This window comes from Camellia sinensis, chromosome 10 (assembly GCF_055761805.1).
Source record: "Camellia sinensis isolate YWXY chromosome 10, ASM5576180v1, whole genome shotgun sequence".
Taxonomy (NCBI): Eukaryota; Viridiplantae; Streptophyta; class Magnoliopsida; order Ericales; family Theaceae; genus Camellia; species Camellia sinensis.
In genome coordinates this window covers 37,020,185-37,047,489 of record NC_138970.1, presented here as the reverse complement: position 1 = coordinate 37,047,489, position 27,305 = coordinate 37,020,185, and the positions used below count along the sequence as shown (strand labels likewise).

At 40.0% G+C, this 27,305-nt stretch overlaps 2 protein-coding genes across 2 annotated transcripts; one reads left to right on the top strand and one right to left on the bottom strand.

Moving 5' to 3' along the window:
• The first annotated feature begins 15,250 nt into the window (after positions 1-15,250).
• LOC145800306 (uncharacterized) lies at positions 15,251-15,772 on the top strand. The gene has a single exon (XM_082889960.1). It carries the CDS (start codon positions 15,251-15,253, stop codon positions 15,770-15,772), a length of 522 nt encoding a protein of 173 aa, XP_082746086.1.
• A 9,401-nt stretch (positions 15,773-25,173) lies between these two features.
• Positions 25,174-26,598, bottom strand: LOC145800305 (L10-interacting MYB domain-containing protein-like). Its single transcript, XM_082889959.1, has 4 exons — positions 26,450-26,598; positions 26,055-26,228; positions 25,856-25,934; positions 25,174-25,752 (listed from the first exon to the last, which is right to left on the bottom strand). The coding sequence occupies exons 1-4, from the start codon at positions 26,596-26,598 to the stop codon at positions 25,174-25,176; spliced, it is 981 nt and encodes a 326-aa protein (XP_082746085.1).
• Between the last annotated feature and the right edge of the window lie 707 nt (positions 26,599-27,305).

Below are 27,305 nucleotides of genomic sequence, written 5' to 3'. Positions count from 1 at the left end.
TGCCCCAGGCACCGGCAGCACCACCTCCACCACAACCACAACAAGCAGAACCTTGGGTGATCAATGTGATCTACTCGAAAGTTAATGAGAATGATATACGAGGAGAGACCTAGAAGGTGAAACATTTACGGCATGTGTATCAGGTCCAGCAAAAGTGGCCTAGGACAAACGAGTGCTAAGGGCTAATGGTGTCCTTTACTAAGGCAGACTTAGACATGGTGTAGCATCCACACAACGATGCTTTGGCAGTGACCCTCAAGATTGGGGAATGCTAGGTAAGACGCATTTTGATCGACCAAGGCAGCTCTTATGACATCATGTATGTCCGATGTTACAAGGAGTTGAGCCTTCATCAAGAAGATTTGGAGCAGTCCAACAGCCCAATGGTCGGGTTCAATGGAACGCCAACATGGCCCCTGGGAGCAATAAATTTGGAGGTATAGGCAGGCACTAGGAAGGTAAGCACAGAGTTTATAGTAATTGACACTCCCTCTCCCTACAATGTTATCTTGGGAAAGCCATGCTTGCATGCAATGAGGGTTGTTCCCTCAACGCTACACCAATTGTTGCAGAACGGAGCATGGAATTGGGAAAGTTGGAGGGGATCAGGTGTAGACAAAAAATTGCTCCATGGCAGCAATGAAATCCACCTACAACGTGCGAGAGATAGAAACAGCAGAAATTGAAGACGAAGACATGAAAGTTATAGATGATGTTGGCAAAGAACCAGTCGAGAAGGGTGAGGAAGCCTTGAAGAAAATTCTAGTCCAAAAAGGGGATGAAAAGCGCTTCTTCCTTCTCGGCTCAGGCTTGGCCGATGATGAGAAAAGGGAGTTGGAAGTTTTCTTACGGGCCAACATAGAAGTATTTCCCTAGACACCATACGAGATGCTAGGCATTGACCCCGAGGTCACGTGCCATATGCTCAATGTAGACAGGTCGGCTAAACCTGTCATCCAGCGAGCGAGGAGGCCGTCATTGAAGCATGTTGAGGCCGTTGAGGAGGAAGTGGACAAAATGCTTAAAGCCAAGGCGATTTGCGAGGTGAACTACCCTACTTGACTGTCTAACACTGTGGTGGTGAAAAAGAAGAACGACAAGCGGAGGGTTTGTGTTGATTTCATCAGCCTGAATAAGGCTTGCCCTAAAAATAGTTTTCCACTTCCCAAGATTGACCAGTTAATAGATGCCACTTCAGTGCATGGAAGGATGAGCTTTTTGGATGCTTATAGGGGATACCACCATATAGCAATGTATTCCCCTGATGAAGAGAAGACTGCATTTATCACCCTAAAAGGGTTGTACTGCTATAGAGTGATGCCTTTCAGACTGAAAAATACAGGAGCAACCTACCAGAGATTAGTGACCAAAATGTTTAGACATTTGATTGGCAAGACAGTAGAAGTGTACATTGATGACATGGTCGTGAAGACCAATGAACCTGAGAATCATCTGGCCGAGTTGAAGGCAGTTTTTGACATCCTGAGGACATATCAGCTCGGACTCAATGCTTCGAAATGTGCGTTTAGAGTTGGGTCCTGTAAGTTCTTGGGATACTTGGTTACCAGAAGGGACATTGAAGCAAGCCCGGACAAATAAAAGCCATCCTTGACTTGAAAAGCCCGACATCAGCAAAACAAGTGTAGATGTTGACTGGAAGGGCCGTAGCCCTAAACAAGTTTATAAGAAGAAGTGCGGATAAGTGTAAACCATTTTTAGTTTGTTAAAGAAGGCCACAATTTTTTTGTTGACGGAAGAGTGCGAAGTCGCCTTGGCCGACTTGAAAAAATATTTGACAACAGCTCGAGTTCTTTCAAATCCAGTACCTGGGGAGGAACTGCTTTTATACTTGGTAGTTTCAGAGCATGTAGTGAGTGTAGTGGTAATCAGAGAAGAGAGTGGAGAACAAAGGGAAATATACTATGTGAGTAAAACCCTATCAAGCGCAGAGACCAGGTACTTACCCTTGGAAAAATTGATACTAACCCTGATAATGGCTTTGAAGAAACTGAATCACTACTTCCAAGCCCACAAGAACGTGATACTGACTGAGCATCCTTTGAAGTCCTTATTGCAATAAGGAGATTTGAAAGGCAGGGTAACCAGATGGGCAGTAGTGCTGGGCCAATATGACATGGAATTTAGGCCTAGAATAGCAATTAAGGGCCAGGTTTTGGCCAACTTTGTGGCCGAGTTCACACCTGGTGCCATCCCACGACAGACTCCGGCGAGCTGTGGCTTGGGGTGCTTAGGAGAGCAAGAAGAAACCCAGCTGGGGCCAAAGAACCCCACTTAAGAAAAATATAAAAAAGAAGAAAAACCAAAGCCCTGCGACATCTACATCGGCGACTCCTTCCATCTGTTTGTTAATGGAAGTTCAAATCGTCAAGGAGCGGGGGCAGGAGTAGCGTTAGTATCACCAAATGGGTGAATGTTAGAACAATCTATTTGTTTGGAGTTCAAGGCCTCAAACAATGAAGTAGAGTATGAGGCACTACTCAAGAGGTCGAAGTTAGCAACAACAATGGAAGCCGATGAGGTGGTAGTCTTCTGTGACTCCTAACTTATTGTGAATCAGGCAACAGGCGAGTACGTAACCTGAGATGAAAGAATGATAGCATAAGTCAAGGAAGTTGTTAGACTACAAGTTTTGTTCCAGGATTTTCGGCTACAACAAGTTAGCCGAGATGATAACAGCCATGCCGATGCTGATGCCTTGGTGGCATAAAACCATTTTGCTTTGTTTTACATGACATTGGTGGCCCAAAACCATCCTCAATTTCGAATGGAATCAATTGAAGGAAATGAATTCATTTAAATGAAGTATGTTCAAAATGTAACATAAAAGACGATTCAGTACACGAGACTCCTGTTAATGCAAAAACTGAGCATGTTAAAACTCATTTACCTCAATTGTGCCCACGACGTACTCAGACAATAAAGCTATGACAACAGTCATGCCAATTAGCCAAGCAAACCCTCCCCAGAATCCGATCACCGGAGCTTCTTCTGCGGTCACATCATCATCTTGTTCTTCTTCCTGCTCATGCACATCTTATTATTAGCTTTTTACCTATTTTTCTTAAATTAGAGCATATGGTTTGGTTCAAATGATAATGTTAATTATAAATGTAGCCTAGTTGGAATGTAAAAAAGTTCAAAAACTTAACTTTTATAGCTATTGCCAAACAGAGTCTTAAGGATAATCAATTTTACCTTCTTGGCTTCGAACATTTGCCGGTGAGTCCACAACTGCAACACAAGGTAAGCAAAGTAGACAACAAGCATTATAATGCTGCTCACTCTTAACAACTTAAGTGTTGGTTTTGCAGTCTCGGCTTCCGATTTCCCAACGTATCGGAACATCAAGGGTAGCATGTGGCACAAAAGAGCCAGCAACAACAACAGCTTTTAACACCAGCTTGAAGTATTTTGAAATTGTCTCTCCAGAATGTTGAAATCTTTCTTGGGCATTTCTGTTTCAAATGTTACCGCTAACAATATACAAAAATATGGCAACCTGCTCCTGAACCGAGACTTTTCGTCCAGTTTAAAGGCCATAGTTGTTCTGTAACAAATCACAATTGATAAAATACCTTTTTTCCTATTCAAAAATTTTCAAATATTCTTATCTGATTCCCTTCTTGTAATTCTACCATCCATTTCCACCCTGTTAGAGAAGATATCCTACATGGTTCTTTTATCAAATAATTTGTCACATATGTCACTGCAACTGTTGTCGCCGTTGCTAAGAGCATATTATTATTTTGTTAGGTTTGCGATGTGCTGCCTTCATCTTCATCATCATGATTATTGTCACCACTATTACTCATCTTCAAAATACCTACTCATTTAAAGGATTCTTATTTACTATTACCATAATGAAATGAATACACAACAGTACAACTATGTTTGAAGCAAGAGAGATGAAAAATTGGTGAACCATTTGTTGAGCTTGTATATTCTGCATACTAATTTTATTTATATTTTAGTTTTGCTTATGAATGTATTGTAGTTTTGTTTATGAATGTATTGTAGTTGTGCACTAATTTTGTTTATGAATGTATTTTATTTAAATTCATAGGTTCCATAGAATTTTTTATTATTTTATTATTTTTTATTTTGTAACATATAAATTAGAACCAACAACAACAACATGCAGATTACACCAATCTAAGCCTGAATTTGGAACTATTTAGTCAGATTTAACAAGTATCTTATTAAGTTTTGTTATTTAAGGAATGGTAATTATGGAAAAAGAAGTGATATACAAAATTGCCATAGGTGTATTGCCAATACCATATGAGAGGGTAATTTGTGAACAAATTGGGCCGAGCTAGGAAAAGTCTTCTTTGGAAGTTAGGCCGCGCAATGGGCTGAGATAAGAGCTGATATAGCTCGGTCTTGGGCTAAGAAGACACTAGGTCGGCCAGAGATGGGTTGCCAGGGCCTGGACCTAGCTATCTGAAGGTAATCCTTTATCGAACTAGGATGTTGTCAATAAAGAGGGCCGAGCTATGTGTAGCTCGGCAGGGTGCCATTTGGTGGCTCAGCTTCCAATCACACAGCCCAAACGGCAAGGGATCGAGATAAAACAGCTCAGTTAGGAATGTATATTTGAGCATGAGGGTGTGGCCATCTCACTTGTCTTGCAGTGATGAGGGTGTTTTAAGGATAAGCATTATCCTAGGATATGAGACTCCTAGGAGCACTCTGCTGAGTAGAGTAGAGTCCTACTAGGATGTCACGACCCAAACCCGCCCCTATGGGTTTAGCACCGTAACCAGCCAGTAATCCAAGATTACCAAAGGCCTGCTTAACAGTAATATAGTAAAACAAAGTACAGGGGCATGACGGAAGCCAAAACAGTAAATAAACAATGTCCAATGAGCTGTGACAATCTGTATGCCAAAAAGACTTTTCATACACATATACATGAACAGTACAGAACAGTATGTACATATTAACAATCATTCAGTTCAGGGACCTAATCCCTATTAAACAGTACAGTAACAGTCTATACAGTTATACAAAACAAATACAGAGACAGACGGGGAAATTAAAACACCCCTAAGCCATAGCTTGACAGGCTCGGAACCTCGCAGTGAGGCACAGTGGTTGGCTTGACAAAACTGGAGCTTACCCCGACGCTTCTAACCATGGTCTGGTGCCTGTACACCTACATATATATATGAGCAGTAAGCTAAACCCCAATGAATAACGTAATGCGTAAAGAGGTTAAGAATGAATGTCCTTACAATAATGAAAACAGTTCGTTAATTCAGTATATCAGTCATTCAGTCATATGTGGTACATCCATTAGCATAACAGTACAGTAAACAGTAGGTCTTAAAAGACCGAACAGTAAATGATGGCCACCAATCAGTAAACAGTAGTGGTTCCAACAAGGGAACCGACAGACATCTCTGTAACAGTAACAGTAACAGTAAACAGTAATTGCTAAGGATGCCACAATATAGTTTAGAATATAGGACATACATTCATTCGATTAACAGTATCAGTTCAGAAAGCAGTACAGTTCAATTGTTCAGAAGATAATCATTTTGAACATATCTTTACACAGTTGTTACTCACAGAGTTCTAGGCTACAGTAAAGCTAGAGTGCGTCCCCAGTCGCCAACCCTACACAGTTACAGATTGAACACACACTAAGCTACACAGTTCGGAAAATAATAACTTAATCCCTAATTGCCTCGGTGTGGTTCTAAATCTATATCCTCATTAAGATGTCTTAAACTAGGCCTAATAATGCCTAGGATGAGATGAGGATGCAAAGATGCACTTTAAAAGCATTTTCAGAATTTTCAGAAAACAGGGGTCACGCTCGAGCTTAGGTTACTCCGCTCGAGCGGACATGCAGACAAAGGTTTCCGCACGACCGTAGAATTACCTGCTCGAGCGTTTTGCAAAATAGTCAAAAGTGCTGGATAGGTGAAAATCACGCTCGATTGGAAGCTCGACACCCACTCGAGCATGAGACACAATGTCCCGCTCGAGCGTCAATTATTCCGCTCGAGCGGAATTCAAAACAGTGCAAAGTACTGGGAGCATGAATTTCATGCTCGAGCGCCAGTCACCCCGCTCGAGCGTGAGTTCAAAATCTAGAATTTCTAGATTCGAATTTCCAGCTCAAACCAAGTTCAAATGCATTAAAACCAATTCCTTTGGGCCCTTTTCCCTGGAAAACATTTGTAAATACATATAATAACATGATTCAAAGCTCAATTTGTAAAATCAAGGCCCAAAAAGATGATCAATTCAACTCAATGTGAAACCAATTTTCATGAACATAATTCAAACATAACATGCATGAATTTAAACCATTTTAAAGCTTCAATTCATGCTCTAATGAGCCAATATTTTCAAAGAAAAGGTGAAAACATGGTTTATGATCAAAACATGGACATGTATGTAGCAAATTTATGAAGAACAAGCTCTAAAATGCAAGAGTATACCATGCATGCAATAATTAAGCTTCAATTCAACACTTTTGAACCAATTCAAGACTTAACTCTTTAATCTACCATGATCCATGCTAGAAGGAACTCAAATACACAATTAAGAGAAGGAAATTCATACCTAGGTTCCTCAATTACAAGTCTAGAGGCTCAATTATGCACTTAAGCTTTCAATTCCTCAAGATTCAAGCCAAATCTCTATGTTGAATTCACTACTATCCCTTTCACTCTCTCTTGGTCGGCTAGAGCTCTCAAATAAGGCTGAGGAAATGTTTTGGTTCAATGTATACAAGTCTCAAAATGTATAAGGTAGTGGCCACTAAGTGGCACTAATGTAATTAAGTCAACTATTGCAATTTAACTCATTTTAATCCAATTTAATCATACCAAATCACATTTTAGATAAATACGCCATAAAATCATATAAATTCTAAGGATCGCAAATCATCAATCAATTTCAAATTCGGCCGCCGATAAGGCCTTCAATTCGCAATTTAAACACAAAGGCATGAACAGATAATCAAACAGTCAACAGATAGACATACAATTAAACAAATATACTTAATCAATTCAATTCCAGATTTCAGTCAGTCGGTTCAGTACTTTAATCAATTCAGTTACCAATCATAATCAGTCTCAGTTTAGTAGTAATCAGTGGTTAATCGGTAAACAGTGACGAAGGTTGTTACAGTCTCCCCTTCTTAAAAGAGTTTAGTCCTCTAAACTCGAGTTACCTTCGTTTTGGAAGAAAACAGGATTCAGTGGAAACAGTTCAGGATATCTTTTAGCCATGTCATCTTCCCTCTCCCAAGTGGCATACATGCCACCATGGTTTTTCCAGTCAACTTTCACTAATGAGATCTTTTTGTTTCTCAACTTCTTGATCTGTCTGTTTACAATCTGAATAGGTCGTTCCTCGTAAGTATAGTTATCACTTAGCACTACACGAGTAGGCTCTATCACGTGGAAAGGATCCTGGAGGTAGTCCCTCAACATAGAAATGTGGAAAACGTTGTGCATATGCTCCATTTCAGGAGGAAGCGCAACTTGATACGCCACCGGATTAATTTTCTCAATAATCTCATATGGTCTGACGTATCTCGGCGCTAACTTGCCTTTGACTCCAAAACGAGTCTGGCCTTTCATCGGTGTCACTTTCACAAACACGTGATCATCCACTTCATATTCTCTATCCCGTCTTCTGACATCAGCATAACTTTTCTGTCTGCTCTGTGCGGTTTTCAGTCTCTGTTGTATCAGTTTCACTTTCTCAGTCATTTCGTATACAACCTCGGGCCCAAGCAAAGACCCATCTCCAACTTCTGCCCAGCAAATCGGAGATCTACATTTTCTGCCATACAATGCCTCGAAAGGCGCCATACCAATACTTGAATGATAACTGTTGTTGTAGGCGAATTCAGCCAATGGCAAATGGCTTTCCCAGTTTCCCTAAAAATCAAGGACACACATTCTCAGTAAATCCTCTAGAGTCTGGATGGTCCTTTCTGACTGGCCATCGGTCTGAGGATGATAAGCACTACTCAGTCTCAATTCAGTACCCAATGCAGTCTGTAAGCTTTGCTAAAATCTCGATGTAAACTTCGAATCCCTGTCAGAAACAATGGACACAGGCACTCCATGCAGTCTAACAATTTCATCAATATAGAGTATAGCCAATTTGTCTGCATTATAAATTGTCTTAACAGGTAAGAAGTGAGCAGATTTAGTCAGTCTATCAACAATAATCCAAATTAAGTCCATACCTTTACTAGAGCGAGGCAATCCCACAATAAAATCCATGGTGATATGTTCCCATTTCTACTCCGGTATGGGTAAGGGCTGCAATAAGCCTGCGGGTCATTGATGTTCGGCTTTAACTTGTTGGCAATGAAGACATTTTGCCACAAAATCAGCAATCTCTTTCTTCATTCCCGACCACCAGAAATTCAGTTTCAGATCTTGATACATTTTCGTATTCCCTAGATGGATAGAAAATTTTGAATTGTGGCCCTCTTGCAGAACTCTTCTTTTCAATTCAAAATCATTTGGTATACACAGTCTTTCTTGAAATTTCAGTACATTACTTTCAAATTTGAAACCCGGTCTTGGTTTAGTTTCCCTTTCTTCGATGATCTTCTTCAAGAAGTCATCTGATTGTTGTTTTTCTTTAATTTCTTCAATCAGTGCCGGTTGAGCAGAAATAACAGCTATTGTTCCACCTTGTTCTCGTAAAACAATTTCAATTTCAGATTTTTCAAGGTCACAAAGTAGTTCTGTCTGCCCGGTAAGCAAATAGGCTAAATTTTCAATCGATTTCCGACTCAGTGCATCGGCAACGGTGTTGGCTTTTCCCGGATGGTACAAAATCTGTAGGTCATAGTCTTTAATCAGTTCTAGCCATCTCCGCTATCTCATGTTCAGTTCTTTCTGTGTGAAGAAATATTTCAAACTCTTGTGGTCGGTATATACTTCACATGTCGCCCCATACAGATAGTGACGCCAAATTTTCAGTGCAAATACTACTGCAGCAAGTTCCAGATCATGGGTCGGGTAGTTCTTTTCGTGCAGTCTCAGTTGTCGGGAAGCATAAGCAATAACTCTCCCATTCTGCATTAAAACACATCCCAAACCCTTATGAGAAGCATCACTAAATACAGTAAAACTATCCGTACCTGAAGGTAGGGTAAGAATCGGTGCTGTTACAAGTCGAGTTTTCAACTCTTGGAATGCTGATTCCCTTTGGTCAGTCCAGTCAAATGATATCCCCTTCTGAGTTAACTGAGTCAACCGTAAGGCAATTTTGGAGAAATCTTTGACAAATCTTCTGTAATACTCGGCTAGACCCAAAAAGCTTCAGAATTTGGTCACATTTGTTGGTTTAGGCCAGTTTACTTCATCTTCAATTTTCTGTGAATCAACAGAAATTCCATCTTTGCTAACAACATGCCCCAAAAACATAACATGATCAAGCCAAAATTCACATTTAGACAGTTTAGCATAAAGTTTCTGTTCTCTTAGGGTCTGTAGGACAAGTCTCAGATGATGTTCATGTTCTTCTATACTTTTGGAGTAAATCAGTATGTCATCAATGAATACAACAATAAAGTCATTAAGGTATGGTTTAAAGATTTTGTTCATGAGGTCCATAAATGCAACAGGTGCATTGGTAACTCCAAAAGGCATAACTAAAAATTCGTAATGTCCATACCTCGTTCGAAAAGCAGTTTTGTCAATGTCTTCTAGTTTAACTTTCAACTGATGGTATCCTGATCTGAGGTCGATCTTAGAGAACACTTGAGCACTCTGTAACTGATCAAATAAGTCATCAATATGTGGAAATGGGTATTTACTTTTCACAGCTACCTTGTTCAGTTCACGGTAGTCAATACACAGTCTCAGTGAGCCGTCTTTCTTTTTCACAAATAAAACAGGAGTGCCCCATGGCGAAGTGCTAGGCCTGATGAACTTCTTATCTAGCAGTTCTTGTAGTTGCACTTTCAATTCTTTCAGTTCAGTTGGAGACATTCGGTAAGGAGCTTTAGATACTGGCTGCGTTCCTGGAATCACATCAATGGTAAATTCCATCTCTCTGTCAGCCAAATCCCCTGGCAGATTATCTGGGAAAACATCTGGGAATTCTCTGACTATAGGAATACTGTTCACGTTAGCATTATCATCAGTAGATACAGTCAATACAGAACACAGATATCCCTTACACCCCTTTCTAATCATTTTAACAGCTTTCACAGATGAAATCAAATACAGAGGAGGTACTACTCCAACCCCATTAAGCACAAATTCGGGTAAACCCGGTGGACGAAAAACTACTTGTTTCGTTACACAGTCTATGGTAGCATGGTATTTCGCTAACCAGTCCATTCCCAATATTACGTCAAAATGATCAATGTTCAGAGGCAGTAAGTCAATAAACAAATGTGCATCTCCAACAATAATTTCACAAGCAGGATACATATATGCACAGGTCATAGATTCCCCAATAGGTGATGATACAGCTAACAGATAATTCATAGGTTCTAATGGTCTATTTAGTTTTCGCGAAAAAGCATGCGACACATACGAATGCGTAAACCCCGAATCAATCAGTACATAAGCATTTTGAGTACAAATAGAGAGAATACTTGACACAATGGTCTCGATATTCTGCACGTCTCCCGGTACCAGGGCGAACACTCGGCCTTGCCTCATGGGCTCTCTCCCGGTAGCTTTGGGGTTCGGTTTTGGTGCAACAGTTGATGCTGCCACGCTTGGTGCAGCTTTACTATTGGCTTGTGGAGCGGAAGGGCAGTCTTTAACCATGTGGCCCACCTTGCCACACCTGTAATAGGCTCCAGATATTTTGTAACAGACCCCTTTGTGCTTCTTGCCACACTCAGAACAGGGTGGTATGAAACCACTCCCCTGGTTGGGGCTAGTTGTTGACCCCGTATTCTGTTTCTTGTTCAATGGGTTATGCTTGCGTTTCTTGAATTTAAAACCCTGCCTTTTACCACGCTATTCAGACGCTGGTGTTTCAGTTTTCAGTGCCTCAATGTTCGATTCAGTCATCAAGGCTCGGTCAAGAACATTTACATAATTTGGTAATTTCAGAACATTTATTCTGTCGAGTATTGCAACATTAAGGCCGCCTTCAAACTTTCTGGCCTTCTTGTAGTCAGTGTCAACCACATGTGGTGCATATCTAGCAAGCTCGGTGAACTTCGTTTCATATTCAGCAACGGACATTGTGCCCTGTCTCAGCTGTTCAAATTCAGTTACTTTTCTATCCCTAACACACTGAGGGAAGTACTTTTCAAAGAAGGCTCCTTTGAATTGAACCCAAGTCATAACGGTATTGTCATCACGGATAAGCATCCACCACCTTCTAGCTTCTTCTTGCAGAGCAAAGGTGGCCAATAGCACTTTATGTGCTTCGGAGCACGGAAAAACCTCAAACAATTTTTCTGTCTCGAGAACCCATGCTTCAGCTTTTAACGGTTCAAGGCCTCCCTGGAAGGATGACGGTTTTATTTTGCTGAACTTATGGGTGAGGGCAATTATGTCCCCATCATTAACATTCACATTCTGCTCCGGCTGTACCAGAGGAGGAGGTGGGGGCTGTTGATTCTGTTGTTGATCTAGTCTTTCAGTTATTAGTTCCATCATTCTTTCTAGTCTTGCCATTCTTGCTTCAGAGGATGAGGATTCAGATTCATTTGCAGTTCTTGTATTATCCATTTCACTATAGGCAGTTATAACAGTTATCAACATAGGCAATCATTTGTTTAAACAGATTAACACATTAGCATATATTCAGTCATGCCAAAGCCATACACCTATCATGCTCATGTAATGCCCTAATCGCTATTCTAGGACATCCTATAGCTCATTTGGACACGTGTGTGCGGTATAACTCGTGGTAAGTATCACTCTGATACCACTCTATCACGACCCAAACCCGCCCCTATGGGTTTAGCACCATAACCGGCCAGTAATCCAAGATTACCGAAGGCCTGCTTAACAGTAATATAGTAAAACAGAGTACAGGGCATGGCGGAAGCCAAAACAGTAAATAAACAATGTCCAATGAGTTGTGACAGTCTGTATGCTAAAAAGACTTTTCATACATATATACATGAACAGTACAGAACAATATGTACATATTAACAATCATTCAGTTCAGAGACCTAATCCTTATTAAACAGTACAGTAACAGTCTATACAGTTATACAAAACAGATACAAAGACAGACGGGGAAATTAAAACACCCCTAAGCCATAGCTTGACAGGCTCGAAACCTTGCAGTGAGGCACAGTGGTTGGCTTGACAAAATTAGAGCTTATCCTGACGCTTCTAACTACGGTCTGGTGTCTGTACACCTACATATATATATATATATATATATATATATATGAGCAGTGAGCTAAAGCCCAATGAATAACATAATGCGTAAAGAGGTTAAGAATGAATGTCCTTACAGTAATGAAAACAGTTCGTTAATTCAGTATATCAGTCATTCAATCATATGTGGTACATCCATTAGCATAACAGTACAGTAAACAGTAGGTCTTAAAAGACCAAACAGTAAATGATGGTCATCAATTAGTAAACAGTAGTGGTTCCAACAAGGGAACCGACAGAGATCTCAGTAACAGTAACAGTAAACAGTAATTGTTAAGGATGCCACAATACAGTTTAGAATATAGGACATATATTCATTCGATTAACAGTATCAGTTCAGAAAGTAGTACAGTTCAATTGTTTAGAAGATAATCATTTTGAACATATCTTTACACAGTTGTTACTCACAGAGTTCTGGGCTACAGTAAAGCTAGAGCGCGTCCCCAGTCGCCAAACCTACACAGCTATAGATTGAACACACACTAAACTACATAGTTGGAAAAATAATAACTTAATCCCTAATTGCCTCGGTGTGGTTCTACATCTATATCCTCATTAAGATGTCTTAAACTAGGCCTAATAATGCCTAGGATGAGATGAGGATGCAAAGATGCACTTTAAAAGCATTTTCAGAATTTTCAGAAAACAGGGGTCACGCTCGAGCGTAGTTTACTTCGCTCGAGCGGACATGCAGACAAAGGTTTCCGCTCGAGCGAAGAATTACCCGCTCGAGCGTTTTGCAAAACAGTCAAAAGTGCTGGATAGGTGAAAATCACGCTCGATTGGACGCTCGACACCCGCTCGAGCATGAGACACAATGTTCCGCTCGAGCGTCAATTATTCCGCTCGAGCGGAATTCAAAACAGTGCAAAGTACTGGGAGCACGAATTTCATGCTCGAGCGCCAGTCACCCCGCTCGAGCGTGAGTTCAAAATCTGGAATTTCCATATTCGAACTTCCAGCTCAAACCAAGTTCAAATGCATTAAAACCAATTCCTTTGGGCCTTTTTCCCTAGAAAACATTTGTAAATACATAGAATAACATGATTCAAAGCTCAATTTGTAAAATCAAGGCCCAAAAGGAAGATCAATTCAACTCAATTTGAAACCAATTTTCATGAACATAATTCAAACATAACATGCATGAATTTAAACCATTTCAAAGCTTCAATTCATGCTCTAATGAACCAATATTTTCAAAGACAAGGTGAAAACATGGTTTATGATCAAAACATGGACATGCATGTGGCAAATTTATGAACAACAAGCTCTAAAATGCAAGAGTATACCATGCATGCAATAATTAAGCTGCAATTCAACACTTTTGAACCAATTCAAGACTTAACTCTTTAATCTACCATGATCCATGCTAGAAGGAACTTAAATACATAATTAAGAGAAGGAAATTCATACCTAGGTTCCTCAATTACAAGTCTAGAGGCTCAATTATGCACTTAAGCTTTCAATTCCTCAAGATTCAAGCCAAATCTCTATGTTGAATTCATTACTCTCCCTTTCACTCTCTCTTGGTCGGCTAGAGCTCTCAAATAAGGCTGAGGAAATGTTTTGGTTCAATGTATACAAGTCTCAAAATGTATAAGGTAGTGGCCACTAAGTGGCACTAATGTAATTAAGCCAACTATTGCAATTTAACTCATTTTAATCCAATTTAATCATACCAAATCACATTTTAGATAAATACGCCATAAAATCATATAAATTCTAAGGATCGTAAATCATCAATCAATTTCAGATTTGGCCGCCGATAAGGCCTTTAATTTGTAATTTAAACACAAAGGCATGAACAGATAATCAAACAGTCAACAGATAGACATACAATTAAACAGATATACTTAATCAATTTAGTTCTAGACTTCAGTCAGTCAGTTCAGTACTTCAATCAATTCAGTTACCAATCATAATCAGTCTCAGTTTAGCAGTGATCAGTGGTTAATCGGTAAACAATGACGAGGGTTGTTACATAGGATTATGCAAACCATCTCACTTGGTTGGTAGTGAGTAGAGTGTTATCAGGATAGACACTCTTCACTGGGAGTGTGATTTTTAGGAGGACTCTTATAAGGAGAGTTGGAATCCTACTAAGATTGTGCCAGGCAGAATCTATAAAAGCTCATAGCAAGACCTATGTACAGGTATCACAATTCTTACTCTAGAATACATAGAGCTTATTGTCTATTGTCTAGTTGCTAACTTAGGTATCAGAGGGGTTTCCAGTACACACCCACCGGTTAGCTCACGTTTGTGTTTTCAGGTGGCAAAACGACAATGTTTGGAGGAGTGCAAACTTGATCAACAGGATTATATGAGAAGATTATTTCTATGCTCGTACAATTGGCGCCGTCTATGGGAAACGCAATCACAAAGAACAAGCCTCTCGATTAAGTTTTCTTCCAACTGATTTTAATGGCGCACAATGAAGAGTTGCTACACTCTGCCATTGATGGGCAAACCCCGGAGGGGGGGGGAAGGCGCGAAGGCTTGCCTTTTATCCCACCCATGGCAGAGTTAGATTCTCAGTGATGGAACCCGCAGAGGGATACCCATGAAAGACGGGGCTTCAGTCCTCGTCACTCTCAATGCCCTGAAAAGGCAGAGGCGAAGGTTGGATTGGTTCCTAGAACACATGAGAGTGTCGAGGTATGAATGCTAGACCCGCGCCTTCCTATGAACCAGCAGACAAAGTGTTAGCAAGGTTGCAGAGCTCGCTGTCTGTTCCGACAATTGAGAACGCACCATTACCTTTTGGTTTCCATCAGCCTAAATTCACAACTTATGAGGGGAAGTCGGACCCTTACATGCACGTGAGCCACTTCCGCCAGGTCATGGCGGTGTATCGGTGAAACGAGGCTCTAATGTGTATCATATTCCCTTCCAGCCTTGGTGACTTGGGTCTAACATGGTTTGAAAGGTTGCCAGAAGGTAGCATAGCTTCATGGGCGCAATTAGCAGAAACATTTGTAACCAGATTTAGAACAAACACCAAGACACCAGTGGGGATTGACCAACTACTCTCCATATATATGGGCGAGAAGGAAACATTGATGTCTTACAACAATCGGTATTGGGAGACTTTTAATCAGATTGGAGATTGCCCCATAAACCTAACTATTGCACAGTACAAACGAGGTTTGCCAGCAGGCAATAAATTGAGAGATTCAATGACAATGACGCCGTCCCTTATTATAGAAACCTTGATGGAGAGAGTGCACCAACACATCCAGGTAGAGGAAGATGGGGTGCACATCAAGGAAGAGTCTGACACAACAGCGATGCTAGACAAAAAGCCTTTGGCGAGAGTTATCACGGTTAACAAGTTGGACCAACCGTGTAAAAGTCTTTGCCCAACTGGGGGCAAAGTGGGTTGGCAGGTTTGACCAACTCTTTCTAACAAATCTGTGCCTAACAGGGGGCAAAGAGGGTTGGTAGGTTTGACTAACTCTTTTCAGAAAAAAAAAAAATTATACTCCTTGCCCAACTGGGGGGCAAAGGCGGTTAGCAAGTTTGACCTACAAAATTTTTTTGCACCCTTCAGCCGAGATCAGGATCTAGGCTAAAGGGGGTTGGCAGATTTGACCAACAAAAATTTTTAGACTCCTTGCCCAACTGGGGGGCAAAGGCGGTTGGCAGGTTTGACCAACAAAACTTTTTTGCACCCTTCAGCCGAGATCAGGATCTAGGCTAAAGGGGGTTGGCAGGTTTGACCAACAAAAATTTTTAGACTCATTGCCCAATTTAGGGGCAAAAGCGGTTGGCAGGTTTGGCCAACAAAACTTTTTTGGACCCTTTAGCCGAGATAAGGATCTTGGCTAAAGGCGGTTGGCAGGTTTGACAAACAAAATTTTTGTACTCTTCGGTCGGGATGACAATTACCTCGGCCAAGGTAGGTTGGCAGGTTTGACCAACAAGTTTTTTGGATTCTTCAGCTGAGATGTGTATCTCAGCCAAAGAAGGTTGGCAGGATCAGGTAAGGTCAAGCTAATTAGTTTGGTTAGACATGCAGTCAGAATGATGCAAAACATTGAAAAAGAAACACAGTAACCGCACCAAGAGATCGATAATTTTCATTTCTTGGAAGATGATTACAAAATGTGGGACATATAGCCCGGTTACACAGAAAGAACGCCTTCTCGTACGATTGCAACCTCGAAGGATATAAATGTTGAAGGCAAAAAGGTAGGGATTTTCAAATTTTTGAAGGTACATGACGGTTGTAACAGGAGACCAAGGATAATGGGGGCATGCAACGTATCCTAGGAATGACGTTGTGTTAGGATGTACTGCGTAATTGACAAGACTTATTAGGGCCAAACGAGTTGTGAAACCGAACAACTTTTCTAGCTCGGTAGAGTTGGGCTTTCTTAGCTTGGGCTTTCTTAGCTCGGCTGGGGGAAAATAATCCCAAACATGCTACGCAGATGGAATTAAGGGGCAACTGAGAGGGTAATTTGTGAACAAATTGGGCCGAGCTAGGAAAAGTCTTATTTGGAAGTTAGGCCGCGCAATGGGCCGAGATAAGAGCTGATGTAGCTCGGTCTTGGGCTAAGAAGACACTAAGTCGGCTAGAGATGGGTTGCCAGGGCCTGGACCTAGCTATCTGAAGGTAATCCTTTATCGAACTAGGATGTTGTCAATAGAGAGGGTCGAACTATGTGTAGCTCGGCAGGGTGCCATTTGGTGGCTCGACTTCTGATCACACGACCCGAACGGCAGGGGACCAAGATAAAACAACTCGGTTAAGAATGTATATTTGAGCATGAGGGTGTGACCATCTCACTTGGCTTGTAGTGATGAGGGTGTTTTAAGGATAAGCATTATCCTTGGATATGAGACTCCTATGAGGACTCTGCTGAGTAGAGTAGAGTCCTACTAGGATTATGCAAACCATCTCACTTGGTTGGTATAGACACCCCATTTTTGACTGACCTCAAGACTGGGACGTCACCATTTGAACACTCGGTGATCATCCATGTTTGTGTTCGTCTTGAGTTCCCGGAGGTCTCGGCTTGCGCGCCTTGCCTCAGGATCTCTCGACCCGACTGTTTAGTGTCTGGTTTTGCACCAAACACTTGTGTTTTGCCTTGGAGGGGCAGGGAATGTCTTGTGAGGCATCCCCACATATCACCGGCCATGGCCAGAGGCCACCGGCTGGTGTTTTGTTGCCATCGGCAATGTATATTGCCGATCGGCAGCCCATTTTGTCAAGATGGCAATTTTGAGCAGCCGACTACTGTTCATCTGCTTTTGCAGATATTTTAATACAGCTGTATGGCATTTTTTTCCCCTCCATACACGTGTATGGAGGGATGGCCTTCTTGTTAGCTTACCTTGTAAGCTTTACAAGATTGGCTCCTCTATAAGAGGAGCCCTCCCCTCTTGGCTTTAGGGTTAGACATTTTAGAGAGAAAAAACATTGTTAGAAGCTCTGGTTCTAGGGTTAGAACTTATATACATTCTATCTCTATATCTCTCTCTCTTGAGTGTTCTAGGTGTATTTGTTCATAGTATTGCACACAAACACCTACTATTACACCTTCCCTTGGCTATTGAGGTTCTAAGGGATTGTTTTCAGAGTTTTGGAGCTGGTTTGGAGCTTAAAAAGCTGCTGGAGCTTCATTTGTGAAAGAAGTCTACAAGGGTAAGAAACTAGTCCCTTTATTCCCCATTTTGCATTCTATTTTGGCCTATCTTAGAACTGTTTTTGAGCTTGGTGTATAATATAAAAAAGTTCTGTTTTTAGGCCCTCTAAATAGTTTGTTTAGGGTGTTTTGTTGTTTGAGAGTGTTTGACCCCTCTTAGGCCTTGAGAGGCCCCATTTTGTGCTATTTTGAGTGAGCTCCGGGACTTTGGTGTTTGGGCCTCCTCACCACTGAAATCTTGAGGGATTTCAGAGGTGAGGATGGTGCCTTGAGGTCCTAGGGAGGAGAGGGTCCCTCTCCTTGTTGTCCTTGAAATGGACCAGTTTTGGCCTCTTGAGGGAGCACCATGTTTAGGCCCATGTTTACCATACCTTAGCTGATTTTTGTGCTTATTATGTCATAATATGCCTTTGTTTTTAGTTAGTTTTGGTACACCATGCATGCTTAGCATACCTACCTTGTAATGCCATGTTTAGGCCTTAACATGTCTTAGGTTGTAAACCATTGTTCAAGCATGTTTTAGGTCTAGCTTTGTGAAGCTTTTGTGCTTATTTTGCCATGTTTGAGGTTTGTCCTTAGTCATTTTGGTCCGCCATGACATGTTTAGTATAGCCCCTTTGCATTTTGGCTTGTTGGCCTTAAGTATGTGAGGGTATAGCATGTGTTACTTGCTTTATTTCAGTGGTTTAGCACCATTTGTAGCATCATTTCAGTCCCCTTAGCATGCTTGTATGCTTGCCTTGGATGCCTCTTTGATGCCTTATAAGCTTGTGTGGTATGCTCCTTGAAAGTGCATTTGTGCATGCTTTTGAATTCAAGCCATTTAGATGCCATCTAAGTGGTCTTTCGGACTTTGTTTTATGTGCTAAAACTCTGTTTTTGGTCATTAAATTCATGCCATGTTTGGTCTTGCCAAGTGTGGTCAAATACCCCTTTAGCTTGCCTTGAATCTCGGACCATTATTGCATGTTTAGCCTATCTTGTTTGCCTGGTTTGGCACCATGTTCTTGCATGATTTTCAGAGCTTAATACATGCCCCATGTCCATGATTATTCCCTTTTAAGTGTTGCTTAAAAGGTGCCCTTTGATGCTTAAGTGTTTAGGCCTTAACGTGTGCATGTGTGTATGTGTGTTTGGTCCCATCTTCTTAAGCTTTGGCCACTGTTTTGGACCTAGCATAGGGCTGTCCAAATTAGTATAAGACCATCCTCTGATGTTATTGCATGCATGCCTTGCATACCATCACATATTCGCTCCATTTCACCTTGTGTTGCATGCCATGTGTAATTGTATTTTGTTGTAGTGCTTGAGTTGCATGATATGCTATTGTATGCTTAGGTTGTAATACATTTGGCATGTATTCTCTCCTTTAGCCACTTAACATGTTGTTGCATGTTTTTGCATTGCCATGTCGTATCCTTAGCTCACATGCCTAGGATTGTATTCCATTTGCATGCATGCTTGGCCTCTTGAAATGCTTGTGATAGAGGTTGAGTCCCATTGGTTTGTTCATATGCATTGCATTCCATATAAAAAATGCACACTTGATTCTTTGGGCCATCACGCATTGAAATGCGCGATTGATGGTCCAAGAACCAAGGATCATGGCCCTTTGAGTCATAAACATGATAAGGGGTGTGATTGGTGCATACATTGCTTGAATAGCATTGCCATGCTCTGCCTTGCCCTGCCTTGCCCCTCTGTTGCTGCCAATTGCAGATTCTGCAGGAACTTTCTGCTGACCGGCAGTGTTCAGTGCCGACCGGCAACCCTTCTTGGGCCGATAGCTTCATCAGCAGCCGATGGATATTTTCAATGGCCGGTGGACATTTCCTTCAGCCGATGGTGTTCCACAGTGTTCAGGGGACCTGCCTCAGAACTTTAGCAATTTTCAGAGAAGCAGGGCAGTGTAAACTAAGGCGACAGTGGTATGGTACGGACTTTCCGGGCGAGACGGGTTCGAACATGCATCATTCGTGCGTCCTGAGGCGGGGGCCGTGGCTACCTTTCCTTTTGCATTCATTCTGTTAATTAATTAGAAATTCTATAATAATTAATTAAGTAGTTAGTTATTTATTCGGACTATAATATTTATTTGGACCCTCCGAGTGAGGGCAATTGTGTAATAAGTGTGGGTGAGTGTGTGCATGTCTTCCAACCCCCACTTCTTTCTCCCTTTTACTTACCTGCTTTGATGGTTAGTAATAGGACATGTTTAATTTAGCATACCTTATGCTACGCATGCGTGCATCCATATATTTGTCTTGCATGCACCGGGCTCGGTACATCATGCTAACTGCATTTGCACTTCAATTCCAAATTGAATACGTACATCAACTGATTGCATTTCACATGTCATGTTTAGGTTAGCCGAGCCTACTCTAAATTGCATCCTGTATGTGTTGCACTAGTCAATTTGACATGAACTAGGACCATGCACGTTGGCTAACTAGTTTATTGTTTTGGCTTGGAGTACTAGGTAAGCATTTATTCTTTAGCATACCGCATGTGTGTGAGTGTTTCCATGATAGCATGATTACCATGTGGCTAGATGCTTATGTAATAAACTGTTTGGATGCCTGTGGGTGAAGGTTGGATTGTCTGAGTTGGAGAAACTCGTTGAAATCCGTATTTTAGCCTACTTGCGAGTAGTAAATTCCAAAGTGTTTTTCAAGACAAACGGATATGCAATGTTTATTTCCAAATTAGGCAATCTAGTCTATACTTGTGTGCTGTGCGCATAACATAGTAATTCTAGGCTAATAAATGGAATAAGAACACATAACGTTTTCAAAAACGGATATCATGGTTAGTAGAGGCCGATCTTCGGATCGGGAGAGAGGGGGTGCTCATAGCTGACCTTCCCCAATCGTACCCAAGCTCCCGAGCCGAGGCAACTTTGGCGATGACGGACACGTGGCCTTTGGCATCGAGTTAGGGTTTCCTAAATTCCCCCATAAAAAAATATTTTGGTGGCGACTCTGTATCTGGCAAAGCAGTCCATGTTTGGCACTTCTTTTCAAAAATCTGTTTCTCAAAACGATTTGCCGGATTTGGACTCTTTGGTTCAGATTTAGAACCACAAACAAAATCGAGTCCGAACTGTAGTGGGGCCCCACGCGGGCGCGTCTACAGTTGGTAGTAAGTAGAGTGTTATCAGGATAGACACTCTTCACTGGGAGTGTGATTCCTAGGAGGACTCTTATAAAGAGAGTTGGAATCCTACTAGGATTGTGCCAGGCAAAATCTATAAAAGCTCATAGCAAGACCTATGTACAAGTATCACAATTCTTAATCTAGAATACACAGAGCTTATTGTCTATTGTCTAGTTGCTAACTTAGGCATCGGAAGGGTTTTCAGCACACACCTGCCGGTTAGCTCACGCTTGTGTTTTCAGGCGGCAAAGCAACGATGTTTAGAGGAGTGCAAACTTGATCAATAGGATTATACAAGAAGATTATTTCTATGCTCGTACACCATACATCCCAAACTATAAAATTAAATAAGATATTTTCACACATAATTGTAAACCAAATTACATTTGGGCAACAAACCAATACCCGAAGAATATGAAACTGATAAAAATTTAAAGCAAAAAAATTATACCTTGAACTTCAAAATTTGAACTATAAAATTTTAGTTTCAAACCCACCAAATAAACAAAAATGAAATGGCATTACTTCAACAAACATATGCTTCACATGAATCTACTAACTTATGAACACAACGAACCTAAGCTGTGGGAGAGTCGGAGCTGTGAAAGAGAGAACCTGAGCTTTGGAAACTTTGGGCTTGGCACCAATTCGAAAATGACTTATTCACAAGTATATCTTGAACAAATGATACCAAAATAGAGATGAAACCCCTATATATATATATATATATACAGATATACTTAAGGCCACCTACCATTCATCTTCAGCATTCAAATGAATGCTACCAACCATTCAAATGAGAGCTAACTAATAAAAATTGCATATGAGAATAGTAACAATGACAACCACCTAATAAAAATAAATGCCATCTACTACGGCCAACACACTAACCTACAGAAATAACAAAGAAACAGAAAACAACAAAAAACCAAAACAAGTGGAATTACAACAACACAAAATGCCAAACACATAGCACAGCAACTCTGCACAGTAACATGATAGTTGCACACAACTTAACAACAGATGTGCATCGAGCAAGTATGACAACACTACAATACAATAGCAAACAACACCAGCACAGCAGAACATACACATCATAGCCAATAGGACAGAACATCATAGCAAATAGGACAACACAGAAAATAAATACAGCACAACAAGAAGATGCAGTACAACAATCAAACCAGCAAAGCACAAAGCAGCTCAGCCACACCAGCAACTCAAACCAGCAAAGCACAGACTAACAATTCAGACCAACACAGCCACACCCGTAGAGCAACAAAGCATGTCACACCCTTACAATATAATACAATTAATCCATTCCATAAGATCTATGAACGTAATAAAATGGTATACTTCATTCATCAGAGTATATATTACAAAAGGGGCATTACATGCATTATACTTTCATAAACATTCATTCTGAAACTACAGCATATAACACTGATTGATTACAACAAAATAAATGCCATACAGGCTTAGATCTTTCCAAGATATCACTTGGTTATAATAAAAGGAAGAGTCCCAAGCTCTATACATGTAAAGTCCTCGTCTTGAATAAACATTTAAACATATCATAACAAAAGTAAAGCCTTCAGCCCCTAGTCCTTCCAAGCTATCCCCTTGGAGGAGGCATGTTACATGAACCTGAAAATGGTTTCCCAAGTAGGGTGAGCCAAAGTCCAGTAGAGATAAATTAACACAATAAATGAGATTTAACTAAGGTATAAATGCCAAGTATAATTGTATTCAATGTTCATGACTAACTTATATTCTTTCCAAGACCATTCAACGTAGAATTTCACATCTCAATCCGTTTCCATTCATCCATTTTAATTCAATTTATAAGTCAAGTTCATTGTCATCTAAACACACCAAACGAAATTACAATTCATTAGTTAACACTTTAGCAACATCTATTATTCAAACACTTCAACATTTTACCATTTTACGGAATTCTCATCCGAGGGAATCGGCACCCATTTATACACAAGCACTTCAACATTGCCATTTTACGAAATTCTCATCTGAGGGAAATAGCACCCATAATTATAAGATTTCGGGACTTTTACCCTAGGCATTCCGGCCAACTTAATTTTAAAAATGGAGTCCATCCTCTATCTCTTCCCAAACAATGGAGTATATCCCCTATCTTCTCCCAAACAAAGATACATATACAATGTATTAAAACCACCGTCATAAACAATGATCATCCACGACACATTTTCAATATCTCGATAATGCCATCATATTCAATGAGGTAAATTAAAAGATAGGTTTCAATTCACCTAATCCACATGTAGTTTCTACAACAATCATAGCTATCCTCCACCGATAGCCCAGAACAGATATTTCTAAACAGATATACAATCTTTTAAACATATAATTTATCAAATTTTCGATAGGTGAGTGATTTATCAAATCCAACTACACCATTCATTCGTATAACCTCCTAATTGCATATTTCTCATATTAATTTCATTATTTATACAAGATAACTATTGAGCACAAATTAGGGCAATTTTTTCCTTTTTTCAAATATCAACCTCAAGTCCAAATTTCATCATTTTAATCTATATAACCTCACATTCAATACCCCATATATATATATATATATATATATATATATATATATATATATATATATATATATATTCATGGAGCCCAATATAAAAACCCCTCTTTCAATTTTGAATCCAAACCCTAACTTTACCAAAATCCTACCAAATCCCCTTATTTATACAAAAATGACAAATACCTAGGTTAAAATCATAACAATGTGTAGAATAACCCTACCTCAAGAGTAGAAGCCTAAAGGAGATTATGGAGAACTTCAAAAATGCTCCAAATTTGGTTTTGTTCGGATCAAGAGGAAGCCCACAAGATGCTTTAACTCTTTAACAAGGGACTAGGGTTGAGAGATGCATGGATCTTGAAGTATTTGTAGAGAGAGAGAGAGAGAAAGAGAGAGTGTGTGTTTTAGAGAGAGAGGGTGCTGGATTACGGTTTTGAATGAAAAGAGATGCAAAAGTGCTCTGCTGTGAACTGATATACGCGATCCTCGCTCGAGCGAAGGAGTGGTCGCTCGAGCGACCAAACACAATAAGTGACCTCGCTCGAGCGCAAGAAGTGTCGCTCGAGCGTAGAATACATGCCTTCAGGGATTTCATAGACGCACACCCTCGCTCGAGTGCAAGAAGCCTCGCTCAAGCGAAGAACATCATCTTCCCAGAAATGCTGCGTCTGGGAAGAAAACCTAAGAACCATCAAAACTTGCTCGAGCGCAAGAAACCCCGCTCGAGCGAAGAGGCAAATTACACAAGGCTTGCTCGAGCGAAGGAAGCATCGTTCGAGCGAAGAAGCCAAAATCTGGGCAATAATCTACACCAACTAACAACCAACCTGTTCCAAACTAGCCTAACATGTTCCTAAACTCAAATACAAAGAGTCAAAGGAGAAAAACAAGACATGGATACAATACTAAGCCACGAAACCCGAGTTCGGAATATAATGAAGGTCGGGTCAAAACCAGGATCGCTATAAAGCAGGCTAGACATCAGAACAATATCAGATCAGGCTATATGAACCAACCACTCCTCACCAAGCCAATATGAAAACTTTACACATAAATGTTTGTTCAATCACCACATACTAAAACTATGGGGGGTTGAACAAAACAGGTGCATGGATGAACAACTTGGTAGGCTCAGATGTTATAACACCACACACACACACACACACACACACACACACACATATATATATATATATATATATATATATATAAAAGTCCAACATAATAAAAGTCCAACAAAATATTAATAAAAGTCCAAATAATGAGTCCAACATACTCATACATAATATTAATATTAAAAAAAATAATGAGTCCAATATAACAGTCCACAATTAATAACAAAAGGCTTAATAAAGGTCTTAAACATGAAAAAATTAGGAAATTCATAAACATCCAACTTCAGAAACGATTAGCCACGATAACTTGTGGTGCTCTTCTCCATCTTAATCTCCAACTTCAGAAACCTCAGCCGAACTTCATTCGTAGGAAGTGTCATAAAGCACTCACGACGATTGTCTCTTAAGAACAATCTAGCAACCCAAACATATAACTCATCATCCGAGGACACACTAGGGATGCTTTCCAACTTTGCCAAACATTCTGCAATTGAAGGATATCTTGATGAGGTTTGTGTTGAAGTTGCTGAAGATGACTCAACCACATTGACTATATGATCAAGTGTCTTGTTAAGTAGAGTTGTACCAGAAAATTTCTTCTTTGTCTTGCTCTTGTTTGATGAACCATCAGTGTTTGATGGACTTTTTTTGTTTAAATCAGAAGGATGAACCACCTCTAAATCAGCATCATCATGAAATTCAACATCATGTGGGGTATGAAATTCCTTCAGAGTCTTATTAGTGTGAGGCATAACCCCTGAGCTAGGGGTGTATGCCCACTCTCCTGTAGCAGCTGCATCTGTGAATAGTATGTCTAAGTCTTCAGTAAATTGCAACGGCATACGCCGAAGTTTGGCAGCATCAGGATACCTCTGCAACAATTACAAAGGAAAATTTAATAATTTCAAGTAACAAAATTTGGTTTGTTTAAATAAAAAAAACAAACAGAATATGTACATTAAGCAATTCACTTACCTCCAATTTCTTGGTCCACCACTCATCAGATGTAGATATAGCTCCGGTCAATGTATCACGGCCTAAGCATGTCTCACCCCTTAACAAATTATTCCATAACAGCCAATCTTTTTTCAACACATCCCAATGATTTTTCATTTGTATTCGTTGGTATGCTTTTCTAATCATACTTTTAAACTTAGTTATCACATTTTCTTACTTAACCTTATCTAAGTGTGTACCAGGTTTGTGTCCAGCTTTCACTTGCTCAGCACAAAGCTTAATAAAAATTTCATTTGATTTTGCATCCCAGTGAGCTTTAACTGATGATACTTGACTTGATTTTCCCTTGTTCTTCATATTTTCAGATTGTGTTTCCTCTTGGGCACTCATTCTATGAAAGAAAAAAATTCTTTAAAACAAACTAATTCATCATTGCTTGTATTACAACAGCTAGATTAGTACAAAATAACCATACACGGCAACTACGACAGACATATCAACATTCATTAGGTACAAAGCTTAGTACAATAGTTCATGGTAAACTACATAGCACAAAAACACCAGGTATCTGTAAATGGCACCTATCATCATTTGAAGAGTAATGCAACTGACATAACAATACAAATTGTGAGCAGACCCACAACAAGCTGCTTCATGAAAGCATTGGATTTTTCAAGCATTTGGTTCTTGACTTTTAGTCCTACAGTCTCCATATTTTGATTTTGATAAAGCATTCTCTCGTTCCTCAACCTCTCTACCATCGTCACAGATTTTAGGATATACCACCTTCAAAATTAACAATTTCTCTTCTCACAAATGAAATATAGTCTCCTTTTTGATGGCTTGTCAGACTCGGTAACCCTTATGGCAGCTCTTAGACCACAATCACATTTCAAAGCCTCATACCTCAAGTCCAAGGTCTTAGCACTAGAAGAATAGTTACTAGAGGATGACATGCCTCTGCATTAGTTAGGAAGTTAATTGTAAATACATTTCATTTGGTCATTTTCTGATTCCAATTTTACGAAAGCTGATTGAGATCATACTTCTCACACAAATCTAACTACACACCTTACATATGAACCAAAAAAAGACCAAAACAATAAAATGTTTCTAACATTATTCTAAAAGAGACATGAATTCATTAATTTGAAATGAAATATAAAATATAACCTAAAGTCCATAGTTTGAAATGAGACAGGAATTTATTAATTCATTATAACCTAAAGTCATGAGGCTGAGCATTGGATTTGGCTGAGGCATGAATTCATTAATTCATTAATCCATAGTTTGAAATGAGACAGGAATTCATGAGGCTAAGCATTGGATTTGGAAAATCATATAGGAATTCATGAGGCTGAGCATTGAATTCATAAGTTGTACTCATCACATATATATATATATATATATTTTCAACTAAATGTATTCACAGAGTAAGAGGAAAAACAGGGAAAAAAACAAGCCAATA